Source organism: Cibotium barometz, chromosome 42 (assembly GCF_041138505.1).
Source record: "Cibotium barometz isolate CiBa-2024 chromosome 42, ASM4113850v1, whole genome shotgun sequence".
NCBI lineage: Eukaryota > Viridiplantae > Streptophyta > Polypodiopsida > Cyatheales > Cibotiaceae > Cibotium > Cibotium barometz.
Window position 1 is genome coordinate 12,592,005 of NC_141087.1, and position 18,014 is coordinate 12,610,018.

The following is an 18,014-nucleotide window of genomic DNA, read 5'->3' on the forward strand; positions in this document are numbered from 1 at the left end:
GAGATAAGTTTCCTTTATTTTCTTTAAATAGGAAGAGAAACATCATACTCTAGTTTATTAAGATAAAGAGGATTCTTATAAAACATTCTCGTACTTAGGTGATAATAAGTTTATATTTGGTTAAGTTAGGTTTGATATTGAGGGGTATGATTGATTGTTGGATGGATTTCTTGGTGTGATTACCTTGATGTTGGATAGATTTCTTGGTATGATTACCTTGATGTTGAGGGGATGCGATTGATTGGATGGATTTTACGTGATGTGATTTCTTTAATGTTGTGTGGATATAATTAATGATAGGAGAAGTTTCTTAGTTAGCTTATGGAGATAATATATTGGGATTTGGTATGACTACTTATATTCTTTGATACTGAGAACTTGAATTATAAGACTCTTGAAAGGAGATTTTGATAAGATTGTGATTGGATTGATTAGCATGAATAAGCCCACTAGATAATTGGGATTTTACCCTTCAAGAGCCATTTTTGGTAGAACCTAAAGTTTGATCATGACTAAGATGGCAGTGTACTCGAGATAACCATAAAGTCGAGTGTGGTGTCTAGGTGGGTGTGGATAGGCAGAAAGATGAGCCCTATCTTTATGTTCTTTTGTGACTATGATATGAATTGGCCACTTTACCTAGAGCTTCCAAACATGGACTCAAATTTTTATGTGGAACACAAAGTTCTGGAATGATTAAGATGGACGTGTTATTGGGACGATTATAATGTTAACTATGGTGGTTGTGAATAGGCATTGTGTAAGCCCTATTTTGGGTGAGATTTTGATATGAGTGATTCTCTTTCAAGATACTTGATGTTTTTCAATTCATGAATATATGTGATTATGTATTATTTAAGGCATTTCATGGTAAATATGAATCGATTACTAGGATGATTTCCCTTTGATTCTTATGCATGATTTAATATTGTGTATGTAAATTTTAGATCATATAGTAGGTCAATACGCATTTTATTGTGTGCTTGATTCAAGAACAAGGTAAACATTAAATGTGCAAGATTCATCAAAAATCAATGCAGTATCATGAAAAATAATGTTTTGTTTTTCAAAAGGGATATCCACAGTAGGTACGGTGTTTGAGAGAAGTTGTTAATTATTTCTAGTTTTTTATAAGTTTAAGAATTTCATATGTGCCTTTTAAAATGGTGTACAAATAGACAAAGTTTGGCAATAAGATTGGCACATGTTCTTCTTGATTTTTTTTGGGGGGGGGGGGGGGGGGGTTGTTGGGGTAAGAGAGGGTGGTGGTTGGTGGATGAGGGTCACTTTATACGTATGTAACATAGCCCCTTAGTGCAAGGAGTTTTTTTTAAAAAAATTAAAGGACTTACATGCCATAGGTATACATGGAAGAAGGAATTTAATTGTTATTTAATAATGTAATTTATTTGTGCAAATTTATAGAGGGTGGTTTTAAATTCAAAATCCAAACATGTACTTAATGTGTTAAAAAATGGATTAAAAAAAGCATGTATTTTGAATGCATGCTTATTCGTGCATGCTATATAGGTCTTTATAGAGTGACTCCTCACTAAGGATCTCTAACCTTTACAAAGTTGATGTAATAGATGAAATGGAAGCTCAAATTGAACCCCACTTATTGTGTGTGTGTGTGTGTGTGTGTGTGTGTGATTTGATTAAAAACATATGATCAAAGAAAATAAATTTTAATTTATGTTGAGAGTAGAAAATTATTGGCATTGAAAAGAAGAGACTAAGAAAACATCATTGATAACTTGACACTTAGATAACACTTAGGTTGGAGGTAGGTGGATGATGAGTGGAACATCTTATTCCATGATTGGAACCTTTGATCAGTGGGATGATGAGTGGAGATTCTTATTCCATGATTGGAACAGATGATGAGTGGAACCTCTTATTCCACAATTTCTTTAGCATGCCAATTCTTATGTTATCATCATAATATGTTTGTTTTTTTTGGTCAAGGAACCCTTCACAATCAAGGAAAATGCATAGCTACACTTATAGCTATGCTTAGGGCTCTTCAATTTTTGAAATATATTTTTTAGATTCTTTTCGTGTGTGATGATTTTACTTCCTTGATGTAGGATAGTTCATTCAAATATATTTATAAATAATGCAAAAAGGTGGTCAAATTATGGCATGATAGTTCATTTAGATATAATATATTAAGAAATAATGCAAAAAGTTGGTCGAACTATGGCATGAAATAGGCAAGTGATGGGTAGTGGGAGGTGATGATGAATACTTTTGAAGATTTCTATAATATGACATGAAAGCATGAGACTTGGAGCCTAGAGCATAATGGGTGGAAAATCAATAATTATGATGGTCAATGCTAGTTGTGAATAATGAAGATTTCTTATGTGAAACTAGAAGATGAGAATACCTTACACTTTGTAGGTGGAGGCCAACAAAAAAGTTGGATCCATGGAATTTTCTTCTTGAAAAATAAGGTGATGAAATCTCTCTATGACACCATTTAATGACCTTACAGCCATCTTATGGCACATGTAAGGTTGACTATAGTGTTAAATTCCTTCCTTATCCCCTTCACACCAACCACATACTAGTAACATTTACATTTCATATCACCTACTCTTAATATTAGCATCAAAAGCTATTTAGAAAATTTAATGGTCAAAGGAATCAACTAAAGGGTTGGTTGAATTGATGACAACATGGAACACTTTCATCAAAGGTTTTTCAACTTATTAAAAGGAAATAGTATGACCAATCAAGTATTTATTCTAAAGCTTATTATTTTATTTATGACTAATGATACATCATTCACAAGGGACTGTCCATAAGTACCAAGTTTAAAAAAGGGGTCCGTACATATTATTAAATGAAGGATGCTTTTACTATAACTTGAAAGTTCTTTGGATTAATCTAAAGATTATCAACATAGGAGAGTACATTAAGAACAAATAAAAAAGTTAAATGTAGCATGATTTGAATTTAGACTAAGGATAACACCTATCTTACAACATAAGCAACTAAACAAAATGATGTGCATCCACACACTCCCCCATACCCACACACACACACACATGTAAAATCATATCCTACGATTTATTTATTTGTATATTTACATTTTCCTAAATTATCATATTCATATTCATATCATATATATGAAATCATTGATATTCAATGTGTGTGTGTGTGTGTATACACACACACACATACAAAGTGTACGTATTATTAAATGAAGGATGCTTTTATTGTAACTTTTGGATCAATCTAAAGATTATCAACATACAAGAGTACATCAAGAACAAATAAAAAAGTCAAATGTAGCATGAATTGAATTTAGACTAAGGATAACATTGTTCTTACAACACAAGCAACTAAATGCAATAATGTGCATGTATACCCCCCCTACACCCACACCCACACCCACATGTAAAATCATATCTTATAAATATTTATTGTTTCCAATATTATCATATTCATGTCATATATATGCATTCATTGAATATATACATATACGTACACACACACGCACGCACGCACGCACACACACGCATGCATATCTGTCAATGGGCTTCATGCTCTCCTCAAGTCTCTCTCTACTTAACCTTGTGCACTTCTATGTGCTTTTCTTTCCCTCCATGTCCCTCACTCCCTTGTACTAGCTTTGTCGTGCCCCCGACCATCTTACTCTCCCACTATGGATTATTTTAGTTTTCCATCTTCACCACCTTCACCTTCATCGCATTCACCTCTATGCACTTGGCTATATGCACTTGCTCACTTCACTTAGCTATTCTTGCCTTCATGTAAACTTATGCCTTATCACCCGCCGATGTAAGTGTGCCCTCTCTCAATGGCTTCTATACAATAGTGGTGCTAGTCCCTATGCATCATTGTTTCTAGTAACTACGCATCATGCTGCGAAGGTTGTTCATTGCCTTCTTCTTGCTTCTCCATAAGGCAGCACCATCGTGGCGTTTTCTCTTCAATGGTGCTACCCTTATATTTAATAATTTCTTGGACCCATGGGTACTGCAAACTCACATGCTCTCTCTCTCTCTCTCTCTCTCTCTCTCTCTCTCTCTCTCTCTCTCTCTCTCTCTCTCTCTCCTTACGAATTTTAAGTGGCTATAGTAGGCTATTAGTAGGTTGTCGTTTTGTTTTCACTTCTACACACACACACTAGACACCCTCCAAGTCTCACCCTCTAAGGTGAGGGTGGATAATTCCACTCTAACCTTTTTATTTCTTAGTAGATGACCAACCTTACAGATTTGAGCATGTACACATACATTATTTTTTTTTAAATTACACTTTACTCAATTCTCTTTTTTTAAATCACTTTTTAAAGTTGGATCATAGATATTCATGGACTCTTGCCAAACAAATTCTTCACATCCAAAGCATATCAATCCATCTTGACTTGGAGTTATCATGTTTATATATATATATATATGTGTGTGTGTGTGTGTGTAAATGTTTCTCATGTGTTCTGTATCTCCTATTTGATTCTTTGTTCCACTTCCTTTCCCTTCTCACAAATTTCAAGTGTCTACTAGTGATGTAATTTTGTTCACACGTCTCTACACACTAGACACCCCCCAAGTATCTCTCTACTTGCCTTACACACTTTTATGTGCTTTTCTTTCCCTTGTTATCCCTCACTCCCTTCTTGTAGTAGCTCGGTTGTCAATTGTGCACCCCCATTGCCTTACTCTCCCACTATGGCTTATAATGATTTCATCTACATTGCCTTCACCTTCACCACATTCATCTTTATGCACTTGGCTATAAGCTCTTGCTCACCGTACTTAGCTAGTCTTGTTCTAATGTAAACTTATGCCTCCCTCTTTTATCGGCTTCAGTATTGGAAACCCTATGCATCATTGTTGTACTAGGAGGGGTTCTTCACTGCTCTTTTCTTGCTTCTCCATAAGTCGCCAGAAGGCACTGTACTTAGCTAGTCTTGTTCTCATGTAAACTTATGCCTCCCTCTCTTAATGGCTTTAGTATTGGCAACCCTACATATCATTGTTGTGCTACAAGGGGCTCTTCATTGACTTTTTCATTCTGCTCCATAAGTCGCCACATAAGGTAACATCATTGCAATGTTTTCTCTTTAATGATGACGCCCTCACTTACTAACTGCATTTTTCAAAGGTTTTTGTTAAAACGGTTTTAATCTTTGTTTGCAAAAACTAGCATATGTTTTTTCATTCTTATTTGTTTAGAGATACTCATAAAACCATAGTGTCCCCCCCCCCCCCCCCCAAAAAAAAACCCACCCCCACACATAGAGACTCACATATGCATACAAAGATTCATATATGTTTTTTTTCACCCATTACTTAGTCAACCTTTCACATTCACACCTCCTCATTCACACACTCTCTTGCCACCCCTATGATTAAATATTTAAAGACTTGACAATTTTTTTTCTCTAGCTAAGGTTCAATGATTAAAGAATCTATCTTCTTATAGTTTCATTAGTCCAATGACATTTCCTTTCCCCTATGATTAGAGCTTTAAAGACTTGACAATTTTTTTTCTAGCTAAGGTTCAATGATCAAAGACTCAATCTTCTTAGTAATTCATTAACCCAATGGTCCATTAACTCAAGGATCTATCATACGATTGGTATCTTTTTTAGCTAGCACCCTTCTCAATTTATTTATTTATTTCCAAGTTTTTAAGGTTGTTTTTACCAAGTCCTCAGCTACCTTGTTGCATTCACTTGTCTTATAAGTACATTCTTTTTTCAACGTCAATTGTTTTGTCAAATTTAATATTTGTAGTGCTCATTTCTATGAATTTATATTTTTATCCTTTTTAGCTCCTAATGCTTAATTTTAGTGACATCAATAACACGAGTAGAGTCTTGTGACACCTCTTTTTCCTCTACTAATACATTTTTTTGGGTGTTGGATGGTGGTAGTTGTAGAGACTCCACCTCTAAAGTTGATGCTTTGAGTGGCCCTACTCTCAACACAACTATGTTGTTTCCGAAACTTTGTTGATATATTACATTTTTCTCATTAATTGTATATCTCCAATTTGGTACTTTTGCCTCTCTCTCTCTCTCTCTCTCTCCCCCTCCCCTTGTGTGTGTGTAGGAGTGAAAATAGAATTACAATCCACTAGTGGCCTTTAAATTTTTGGATTGTAATTCTATTTTCACTCCTACACACACAAGGAGAGAGAGAGAGAGAGAGAGAGAGAGAGAGAGAGAGAGAGAGAGAGAGAGAGAGAGAGAGAGAGAGAGAGAGAGAGAGAGAGAGAGAGAGAGAGAGAACATGGGTTTGCATAAACAATGTTTAAGAATGACGTTCAGTTTTTAAGCATATGTTAGAAAAAGTAAATTCTTCTCAATTTATAGTTATAAATAAATCATACAAGTTTTTATTATGGGGGTGGTTGATGCATCTAGGGTATTGGATTAGGAATTAGGGTTCATGTTGACATTACTAGATTCTACGTTTAACTTCATCTTCATCTTCATTTCCATAATGTTATGAAGCCAAAGAGAAGGAAGTGTAGCAGAGTGCCATGTGGTAGATTGAGAAAAGAGAAAGACATTAAAGGTGATAAGCCAAATAAAGCTTAAAATGGAAATGGAAAATTGTGTATTTTATTTATGGGTGTGGATGATGCATCTAGGGTTTTGGATTAGGCATTAGGGTTTATATTGTGTAGGGTGCATTACTAGATTCTATGTTTAACTTCATCTTCATCTTCATTTCCATAATGTTAAAAGAAGATCAAGGGAAAGGAAGTGTAGTGGAGTGCCATGTGGTGAATTGAGAAAAGAGTAAAAAGTTAAAGGTCATGAGCCAAAAAAAGTTCAAAATGGAAAATGGAAGATTGTGTGTAAAATCATAGGCTACTACTAAAAAATGCCATGTGCTTTAGAATTTTTATGCAACTTTAATTACAACTATATAAGATGTAATGTAAGCATTCAATATTAATTACATCTTTATGGGGTGTAATGTTGTTAGCTATGGTTGATCAGGGATGCTTGTGACACCATACGGTATGTGGGTAATTCCACACATGGGTGATTTCCACATATTTTGCATAGATAGTATATGCATGATTGTACTGACTTGTTGTAATTTTGAGCCTAACTATTTGCATTTGTCATAGGATTATTTGCATGTATAGCAACTAACATTATTGTTTATTGTGAGTAGGTGTATAAGCGACAAGTATTCGCATGGTTGTAGTGTGTCTTCCATCAATGCTAGTGCATGGTTGAAGTATCTCCCGTGGATGATGATCTATGCATGGTCAAGTTCGTCTACCGGCATTTATGATCTATACGTGTGTCACATGGCTCTATTTATTGAACATCTATTTTGAGTGGTTCATATCATAATTTTGATTATTTTTGGACTATATGTCCATATGCCTAACATTTTTTATACATGTTCTAGCATTGTACACATCAGCTAGCCATTGTTTTTAGGCTTATACATTGTTTATTAGTGGTACTAAGGTTTATGATTAGTCTATCTATTTTTGTATAAACAAGCCCACTTTTGGAAAAGGTACGCTATTAATGGCTCCTTGGGCTATTTTTGCCAATACATGATTAAAATACTCTTGTAAAGGAAGGAGGAGCCACTTATGCAGAGGGGGAGATTCAACCCAACACTTGTTGATTGTGATGCCTAGTTTGATTTCTATCTTTATGCTATGCTTGATCTTGTCAATTTGTTTTAAGTTAAAGGTTTAGTTCTATTGATAAGTTGTTGTGAGGGATTAATTCTTCAAGTTGTACAAAGATCTTGACAAATGTAGGCATGCTCTATGCCCTCCTTTTGAAGTCACCTTGTAATAATCACAATAGGGACCCACAATTCGTGAAAAATGAAATTAAATTGATTAGTTAAGAGAAGACCTTAATACATTCAAGAAAGTCCTTACCTTAATAGGGACAACGATTTGTGAAATGTTACAACCTATTTCTTTCCTTAATACATTCAAGAAAGTCCTTACCTTAATAGGGACAACGATTTGTGAAATGTTACAACCTATTTCTTTCCATTTGCACATCACAAGCATCCAATAATTCTTTCTCTCTCAACCCTTACGAGTTGTTTTGTACAAGGCTTATTTGCTTGCTTCAGATGACTAAGGTTTGTGCCTCTCTGCAAAACACAACAGGGACTTTGTTTTTTATTATTCTCCCCATTTTAGGTCACATTTAGGGTTTCATGGTGGCATCCTCTATGTATATAAATAGATGCTACTTAGAAGTCTATATCGTTGCTTAACTTTTGAACTGTTAGAACCCTCAAGAAAAACATCCTCCTTTGTGAATGTGTCGATATAAAACGTTATGTCTTGATTCGAAGAAAGGTTATGCAATAAAGAAAAAAAATATAGGTTCTTAGATTGCACACTTAGAGATGGCAAATGTAAATTTTTTTTTTCATATATGTTAAAAAAAGTCTCTAGAGGAAAATCTCTGATCGCTCCAATGGCTTGGCAACTGTGAGAAGCATTGAAGGTGTTGGTCTTTTATTTTGTGCAAACACAAGTTCATTAAGGAAAAGGTTTCAAGGTTGTTTGTGCAAAGGATTATTCCATTTTTTAATAAAGGTACAAAGCATAAATTGTAATACATAAGCATTTTTCACATGAATGAGACATTTGAATTGTAGGAACTTACTAAGTATTAAATTTTCAAAAAATGCAAAGTCAAGTGCACATGTTATAGTGGAGTTGATATGGACAATGATGTGAGAGATGGAAGAGGAAGGGTCACAGGGGTAACCTTCGAAAGATAGAGCTTAGATGGGATGAATGATAGAAGTTCCTATTGTGAGGCTAGGTAACAGGATGTCTACTAAAGGAGGCAAAGACCTTTAACCAAGTATATAGTGTAAAAAGTATTTCAAGTATGAAAAGAGGGATGCCTACTAAAGGATGCAAAGACTTTTAACCAAGTATAAAGTATAAAAAATATTTCAAGCATGAAAAGAGGGAGCAAACTAGTACATGAAACATCTCTACATCAATCCCTCATAAGCCCTTCCTTCAAAGTTCCAACAACTTTCTTTGTGATGAAGAAGGTCCAGTGTATTGAGTAATGTGAAAGAGAATGCATCTTGTTTTATGTATTATGAGATTTCTATCTTGAATTTTGAATTGAGCACCAATAGATGAAGGAAGTAGGGGTCGTACATGTGTTCTTCTCAAGAAATCGAGCACTGTGGTCACTCCACTACAACACACAAAAAGTTTGGTAGGTATGGAGAAAGGTTGCCACCATAACCACTGGGTTGTAACCCCACGCCCTCACTAGTGGGTATGTTTGGGCATCCTTATTAGAGCACACTATTGAAGTCATTGTTTGTGTTGGACGGTGCTAACACAATATAGTTAAGGTGTTGAAGTCCCATGCAAGAGGTGCTAGGTTCAAAACCAGCTAACTGTTTTGACGGCGGCACACACGCACACGAGCACAAAAGATAGGTGGTATGTAATAGTACCTCTTGGCCTTAAGGTGTGTAAATTACTCGTGTTACCATTACCGTAGGTGATTATAAGGCCATTAGCATTGGCCTTTGGAAAGCACGAAAAGTCACTTGCAATATAATGCCACGTGGCAGTGGAGCTTCTAGAATGTGCTGGCTTCGGCCACGTGGCATTGTGACAGCACACGTGCTTTCGTGCTTCTTCTGGAAGTTACGACACGGTTCCTAATTGCGGTCTGAGATTCGATTAGGGTCTTTAATCAGGCTGATTAACGCTTATACTTCCTCGTTGTATACTTATCTCTGGGTTTTCTTCTTTCGTTTGTTGCTTCTCAATTTCTGCTTCTGTCGCCGTAGCCAGCCCCTTTTCAAGCTTTCTTCTGACTTCTCTTCTGGCGTTTGCCGCAAGACGGTCAACCCATTTCAATACTCAATTTGGTGTCGCAGCTAGGCGTGGATTGAGGCGTGCCTTATTTACCTCTCATGCTCTGAAAATGTTGAATTTGAAGCTAATTATCTTCGTCAATGCTGTTGCTTAGGGCGCAGAAACGCCGCTGTATGCAGAGCAAGAGCGAGAATGCAGTGACATGAGATGGAGCAGGCGAACTCTAATTTTCATTGTCCAAACTCTAATTCTTTCAGTCGTAATGGAGGAAGCTTTAACTGTAAGGCTGAAACCCCTGATAGTAAAAACCTGAACAGTGCAAACCCTAACCCTAATCTAGCAAACAGAAACAGTGTAAACCCTACTGGAGACCCTGTGAGTAACGGCACATGCCCTACTGGTGTAATCCATAACCCTAATTCTGCAAACCCTAATGATTCTCAGAGATCAATTCCTGCCCCTTTCCTCATCAAGACATATCAGCTGGTGGATGACCCTGCAACAGATGAAGTGATATCATGGAATGGAGATGGCAGCACATTTGTGGTATGGCGCCCCCCTGAGTTTGCCCAGGACATCCTGCCCAACTACTTCAAACACAACAACTTTTCCAGCTTTGTCCGGCAGCTCAACACTTATGTGAGTTTAATCTACGTTCTGAATAATCTGGTCCTCAATCAGGCACTTTCATATAATCTGGTTTTCGATCAGGTGTTTCCTCTCAATCTGGTTCTTAATTAGGCATTTGCTTTAATCAGTCATTTCTATCAGTTAGTAAGAAATACTAAACCCTTTGTCATTTCTATGTTAATTTGCTATTTTATCAGCACCTCTTTCAACGTTCCTGCACTTTGTGGGTCCTTAATCAGGCCTTTGCATTCAATCTAGTGGTTAATCAGGCATAGGCTTCTAACTGGTCGAATTTGCAAAGTAACTTGGTCCATAAACAGGCATCTTCTATCAATCCTGTCTGTAATGAAGCATTTTCCCTTAATCAGGCATCTGCAAACTATATGGTTGTTAATCAGGCTTTTTCTCTTAATCCTGCCCTTAATCAGACATTTACGTTTAATTTGTTCCTCAAATGAGGCATTTTCTTTAAATCTTTGCTCATTTAGTAGTAGACTTTTGTAGCTTTTTAGTGATTTTGTAAGTTCTTGTTCATGAATGCTTGATTGATCAAGTAGCTTTGTCTCCAAGAGTTTAAAAAAATTTAGCATTGTAATTTGTTTATTGTAATTTCTTTACTTGGCTTCAAAAGTCCAACGCTCCTATTAATAAAACTAGGCTACTAGCTATCTATAGCAGGTTAGCTACTTATAGTGGTAGTTATTACTATATGAGTATTATTATGTAGTCAGTTGTGGGGTGCACTTCCGATCGGTCTGCCTGGACCAGAGTTTCTACTCCTACTGTGGACATGGTAGATTGCAGATAGTCTTGCCGAGGGCCCCTTTGGGCAGGCATTGGTGGTATGGGACGCCAGTTCTGACTGGCATTTATTTGTGGGGTGGAACCTTAACCCTTGGCTCGGGGTGGATTGAAATATGATCCTATGGTTGGGTGGTGAGCTTGCCTGCACCCCTTTTATTTGGTTTCTCTAATCTTTTTTGGACTGTGTTTAGGAGATCTTGGTTAGACATGCCTGGAAGGCCTCTTATACTTGATATCAGAGCGACCTAAACGCGGAGTCGAAAAAGGCCTGTATGTCTCTCATGGTTTATTTCACGTTGAGATTCTCAAATATTTCTCTTAGCACTGTAGCTTGCTTTTCATCTGGGTTACTGCCATGGTTGTATGTGGATTTTGAGAGGGGGAATATAGGAGAGTCGTATGCGTTGTAGATGTGCAGAAGAACCCTTATGAAAACCTATCTTTTCTCTGGTGTAACTCCCAGATAGGCTGTGATTTTTACTCAGGTGTCTACCCTTTGACATGTCTTGTATACGTGTAGGCAAGGGGTTGAGTTTTGTTGCCCTGAAGCCTGTGGCAGAAGGCTGATTGCAGCCTGCACACAGAGGCTTATAGGGTCTCGTGAAAAAAAGCATGAGAGGTTGATCCTTCAGGGCAGGGCTGCCCAGCAGAGTAAAGGGAGAGACTAAACCAGGGTGGCCAGCAGAGTAAAGGGAGAGACTAAACCAGGGTGGCCAGCGGAGGGGCAAACAATCAACATGTCCAGATAATAGCCAAAAGAACAGAAATTACAGCAAACAAATGGACTGTTTCGCTGAATTTGAGCGGAGGAAGAACATGACCTGGAAACAATCTTGGATGCTTGAGAAACAGCAAACATGGATATGGAGTTGGGAGGAAGTGTAGAAAATACAGGCATCCAAGTAAGCATCCACTTTTGAGAAGGGAGGAAAAAGGGAGAGAGGTGTCCACCTACAAAAGGTAAGCGCCGGATACTTACTTTGGACAGAGGGATAAAGGCTGGACACTGAGTTGTGATCGCCTTGTGTGAAAACACTCACTTATAAATTAACACTAAGTTCTAAGAGATAAATTAACGCAATTTGACCAATACTTACCACTTGTCCACATGCAACATAAGCTTGTTAGCAAACAGTTTCACACGCACGGTTCATGGGCGGGAGTCTCCTTACTCGGAACTACTCATTAGTCATGCAAGCATGAAAACAACATGCAAATTCAATTTGCAGGCAAGCACATAAAGATGCTATGCAATGCAACATTAGCATGGACGATCCTCGTTGATGAGACTATACCCAAGAGACGTTTCCGGGCAAGTACACGAGATACCAAACCCTAGTGAAAAACCGAGGCACAAGTCTGAGTGGAACTTCTAATCCCAAACATGACATTCCAGGCATGAACACATCAAGTCCTGGCGGAAGATCATGTCTACAGTATCACGTGATAGGCATCAATCCCATGCATAAGCATAAACCAACATCCATGGACACCAGTCCAATGCATGCACATAGTGAGAAAGGAAGGGTGGACCATTTGGGTGACGAAATGGTGACAGTTAATGACCTCTGCTACACCAAGGTCCCTTACCCCGATATAGTAGCCACATGCTAGTTCTTCTAGCTCATCATCCTCATCCTTGAGGAGGCGGCCAAGAACCAATGGACAAGCAAAGAGTGGCTTGGCTTCGACCTCAATGAAGGTCCCAACTTCTGCCAGCAGATAGATCTTTATTGCACAGTCAAATACTTCCACGGTCATAGGGTGGTTGCTTTCGAAGACATGTCATATACCGGGTTTTGGAAACTCTTTGATATCATGCGTTGGGCCGGTCATTGGCTTTCCCTCAAGCCCTTGCTGGAATATATAAAGTGACCTTACCGTTAGCTTAATGTCAAATAGAGAAAGTCCAAGGATTTCTTGCTAAAGAGACTAGTAATAGTAGTCACCATTTTTAAGTTTGGTCGGCCTAGTCTGATAACTAGCCACTTGTGTCTTAAGAGTTGTGATCGATGCATCAATTTACTAGACTCCTGACTGCAATGTCTCATTGATTGTATGTTTGATTGATAAATGTAGCTATTTCTTGAGAAATCTTATATACTTGTAGGTCGGTTAAATCTTGGTGATAAGTGTGTTAGCTTGTTTGATTAGTAGGTCAATTTTGTGAAAAATTACTTGCAAGCAACTCCTGTTTGTTTCTGGATGTGCCAGGGCTTTCGGAAGATTGTGCCGGATAGATGGGAGTTTGCCAATGATTTCTTCAAAAAAGGAGGAAAGCATCTACTCAATGACATCCACCGACGCAAAACGGTGGCGTTGCCATCAAAACCAAGCACGTCTCCACCTAAGCAGTGCATTTCTCCAACCAATTCAGCTGACGAACAGGCTGGCTCTTGGAGCTCCTCTCCCCTCTCTTCGCCCCGGGAGAGGTCTGCACCCCTGCATTCCAATGAAGCCGAGAGGTTGAAGAAGGAGAACATGTTGCTTGTCTCTGAGCTTTCATGCCTACGTAGACTATGTAGTGACCTACTGCTATACATACAGAAGCATGTCAAGGGCTCATCACACGACATAAGTTCAATAGCCAGTTTTCTTCAATGCAATGAGAGTAGTATGGAGCATGAAAGGGCTATGAAAGCAGGTGCTAGTGAATCTTATAGGAAGGAGAACGGCGACGAAGGAGAGGAAAATCTTGAGCTGAAGTTGGTTCTGCCGGAGGCAAGCTTCAAGGAGGCGCAAGTTTGCGACCAGATTCACACTGCAAGCCATCCCTTAGACAAAGGTAGAAGAAGCCCACCTAAGCTGTTTGGAGTGCCTTTGCATTGTCGGAAAAGAATGAATTTGAGCTCATTGGGAAATAGTGATAAGGAAGGAAAGTAGGAAATGTCTTTGTCTTTCCGCACAGTACAGAAAGAACGCCCTCAAACCCCAGAGAATGATTAGCAATTCTTTGCTACAGTGAACAATCAATCTGTGAATGCCCACCTGAAAACACAGAAGAACCACACCCAAAGACAGACCTGGACAGCATAGAAGCCAGTGAAAGCTTTTGATCAGATGGGACTTGCTGAGGGGAGGTAAGTTTTTTGAGTACTCCCTGCAAAATCCATGTTTGTCAGTGCCTTTATAAGCACCTGTTGGATTGATGCGGTCTCGAATGTCTAGGCTTGCTGGTGATATTGTGCTTTTCTGCCAACAGAACCTCTCTTTCGGCAAGGCTCTTATCAACAACCAGTCAGTCCCCTCTGATTTGAAGGGCTGGAACTATTGACAAAGCTAGTTCTTAAAGAAGCCTGGAAATGATCTATATATATGCTGTAAATAATTGGTTCATAAAGATTATTGGGTATTAGACAGGCGTTGGCTGCAAAGGCAACTCGATCCACATCCTTCTTGAAAATAGCAGTCTTTTAGCAGGCTTTCCTTGACTTGTAAAAGCTTTGATAATTTATCCTTCCGTTTACTCCTCAGCCTGATGATGCAGTTGGGTGCATGCGGTTTTGATCTTGTGAATTCATATGCAAGGGCCGTTCATTGCAGTGGCTCAGGCTGCCAATATCAGTAGCGCTTATCTGCTTTGCAGGGAAGCCGATTAGCCAGGCATTGTCTTGATGAGCTGGCATACCAGGGCAACACCACCACATCAGTTTTAGTGCAGCTTACATCTTACTTTCCAAATGATGGTAAAGTGGGGGACCTTGTTGCATTAGAATTGTGCTTTTGGCTGCTCTCTTCTATGGTGCCTGCAACTACAGATAACAAGTCTTGGGATCTTCTGGCTGTCCTTGCTCCGTCAGGCTGGGATCAATGTTACATGGCCCAGAATATGGCTCAGATAACATCAGTGTAACACACGGCCAGATGGGGCTGACTGCATCGTTGCTGAGCATGCGTTTGCTTTTGCATACGAAATCCCCTACTACTACGATAGCTTCTGTCAATGGTAAGCTTCAAAGAAGACCTGTGCGAAAAGAAAGAGGGCGAGGGGAGGGGGGGCGCTTCTCTATTGCACACATTTGGATCTTTGTTTCTCTTGACAGAAGGCAGTCCTTTGATCTATGTTTCCATAAAGGCACATGCCACAGTATTTGTACCACAATCTTGGTATTGGGGTTTTAAGTCCCATTCCTTGCACCTCAATGCCATCATATAGATCCTCCCCCCCCCTCCCTCCTCTCTCTCTCTCTCTCTCTCTCTCTCTCTCTCGCCCCACGCCCATGCGTTTGTGTATCCCCAAGTTTTTTTTGGAAACAAAAATTATTCTTCTCATCTTCTTAAACAAAGGACATTTCCCAAGATATGTGGAAGCCCTAGCAATTAGCAGAATATCATAAGTGAAATCCCTTAGGATACTTTCTTCAAAATAGTCCCCTTTAGTCCAGAGGATTTTCAATTAAGGCCACAAAAATATCTACTAGTTGTTTCTCCTTGTGGTACCACCTTTTAGTTTTGGGCCCAAACTTGGGATATTTGGTCCTCATATCTTTCCAAGTGTACACCTACCATATATCAACAAACATTAGGGTATCGTAGTATTTGTTAATATCCCATCAACTAAGGCTTGGGTCACTTAATCCCTACTTGCAATGCCTAAACTGCTTCAACAAACAAATTATTATTCAGCTTATTGATATAATATACAGACCAACAATAGCGCATACATTTGAACATCATCTTTGACACATCTACCCCTTGACTAGATCATTTATTAAATATCATCAAATTTCTAGAAACCCAAATCTCCCATATGTAATAATATCTTATAATACACATCATCTTTGACACATCTACCCCTTGACTAGATCCTTTATTAAATAACATCAAATTTCTAGAAACCCAAATCTCCCATATGTAACAATATCTTATAATACAGAATATTAAATCCACCTCTCTTGCCTCTTTAATTAATCTCCCAGTAAACCAATCACCCTCGAACCCTCGAACCCCCAAGCTCTCCTTCACCCATTTACCTATCCTAGCCCAAAAACTCTTGATTACATGACAATCTCGAAAAGCATGGTTCCCCTCTTCAATTGTTGATGTGCATATTCGAGCAGTAAAGGTTCTTTGAGGTAGTTTGAAGCCAAGGGGTAAAGCCAACAAACACGCTCTCCAAAGGAATGTTAAGCTTTCACTGGAACTTGGGATTCCTAGATTAAGCTCCACCTCTTCTTCCAAATACTCAAGCTTTGTTACAGTATTTGCTCTTGTTCATTTCCTGATATAGTGCCTTGGTAGTTATTCTATCCAGTGTGAACCCATTGAAGTAGGCCCAATCATGTATCCAGGAGGCTCCATTCAAAGCTATGGAAGTCTAGCCTTTTTCAATCTCTTGTAGCACCACATAGTTCAACACTTGTACTTTACTCTATTGCACTCCAAATTCCCTTTCAACCTGATGTAGACCTTTCCAACCCACCTATGAATAGTCCCAAAGGTTTCCTAGTCTTCTTAAACCCTTGTTGTTTAATCTTCTAGATGTCCTTGTATTAAGTTGAGCCAAGGGGGGGTTAAGTTCAGGTTGAAAAAGGAGTTCCCAGAGGCCCTAGTACACCCATTCTAATTAATCAAGCCCATAACCTCTTTCCAATTTAAGCATAAAAATTTGCAGAAGGGAGAGTACACAATTTTCAGAGGGGCAAGTCATAGCAGCTTCTCCTTCCAATCTAGTCGAATCTACTTGCCTTTAAGTTGCACCTCTAATTCTTCTACCACCTCTTTGAGCATCTTGGTCCAAATTCCTTCATGTTGAAGATATTTGGGAAGGCTAACTACCACCCTAGCCTTGGCATGAGTAGGCAAGTGCAAAAGCCCCAATCCTCCCATATTTTTAGACAGGCTGACTTTATCTCAGGACAACCAAGCAGATGCCTTCTTACCATCATTGCAATTTCTCCACATAAAGTCTTTGATTGGGGCTATAATCCTCTTCCAATGGCACTTTCTAAATTCTATCACATGATACATGATATAAGCATTAAGGACTGTATTAACAATAGCCATCCTATCATGAAATGAAACTCTAGTCCCTTCCCATTTTTTAAGTTTGCCCACAGAACGTTTCAATGGCCCAATTGGTTAGGTCCTTGTTAGTCACTCCAATCCCAAAAGGCACCCCCAAATGTGTGATGATGTCCCTTTTTAATGACTTCACATTCCCATCTTTCCATATCAAAACTATCCTCCTCAGTCAAGCTTATAATCTTGGATTTATGTATATTACATTTGGATCCAGAGGCCTTCACAAACAACTGCACTATCTGTAAAGCATTCTTCACATTCTCATTGTAAGCTTTCAAAAACAACAAGGAGTTATCAACAAAATATTGGATAACCAGTTGTTCTCCATTTTTGAGTTTCACTATCCCTCTTCCTCCATATTCTTCTAGGGCCACTAACAAAGGTTGAGGGATACATAAGAAAAATGCAGCTTCTGGAGGGTTCATATTCCCAAGTTTATACATTGGGTTCCTAATGGTGAGATCAAAGGGTTATATACTCGCATCCCTTGCACTTCGCCATTGTAAGGGTCATATGTGGCACACTGGCTTGGATTTGACTTGAAAACTTCTCCACTTCCTCTCTCCTCCCCTTGATTTTTGTGCCATCACATTGCCACTTCAAGCTATGGGCACCCCATGGCCCAAAGAATAGCTCTCAAAGGAGTCCCTTGGATTTCAAGAGATGTAATTACTTGGAGGTACTTGGATCTCAAGGGAGTCCCTCGA

The 18,014-nt window shown here is 38.7% G+C and overlaps 1 protein-coding gene across 2 annotated transcripts; it reads left to right on the forward strand.

Annotated features, from left to right (window-relative positions):
- Positions 1-9,701: 9,701 nt before the first annotated feature.
- Positions 9,702-14,756, forward strand: LOC147614176 (heat shock factor protein HSF24-like). 2 transcript variants are annotated; one of them, XM_086780714.1, is made up of 4 exons: positions 9,702-10,488; positions 13,498-14,068; positions 14,246-14,363; positions 14,486-14,756. In XM_086780714.1, the coding sequence occupies exons 1-3, from the start codon at positions 10,057-10,059 to the stop codon at positions 14,317-14,319; spliced, it is 1,077 nt and encodes a 358-aa protein (XP_086636840.1). In that variant the 5' UTR covers positions 9,702-10,056; the 3' UTR covers positions 14,320-14,363; positions 14,486-14,756. The 2 variants fall into 2 exon arrangements, with proteins under 2 accessions (XP_086636840.1, XP_086636839.1); XM_086780713.1 differs by lacking the exon at positions 14,486-14,756 and having other exon boundaries at positions 13,498-14,316.
- Positions 14,757-18,014: the final 3,258 nt, after the last annotated feature.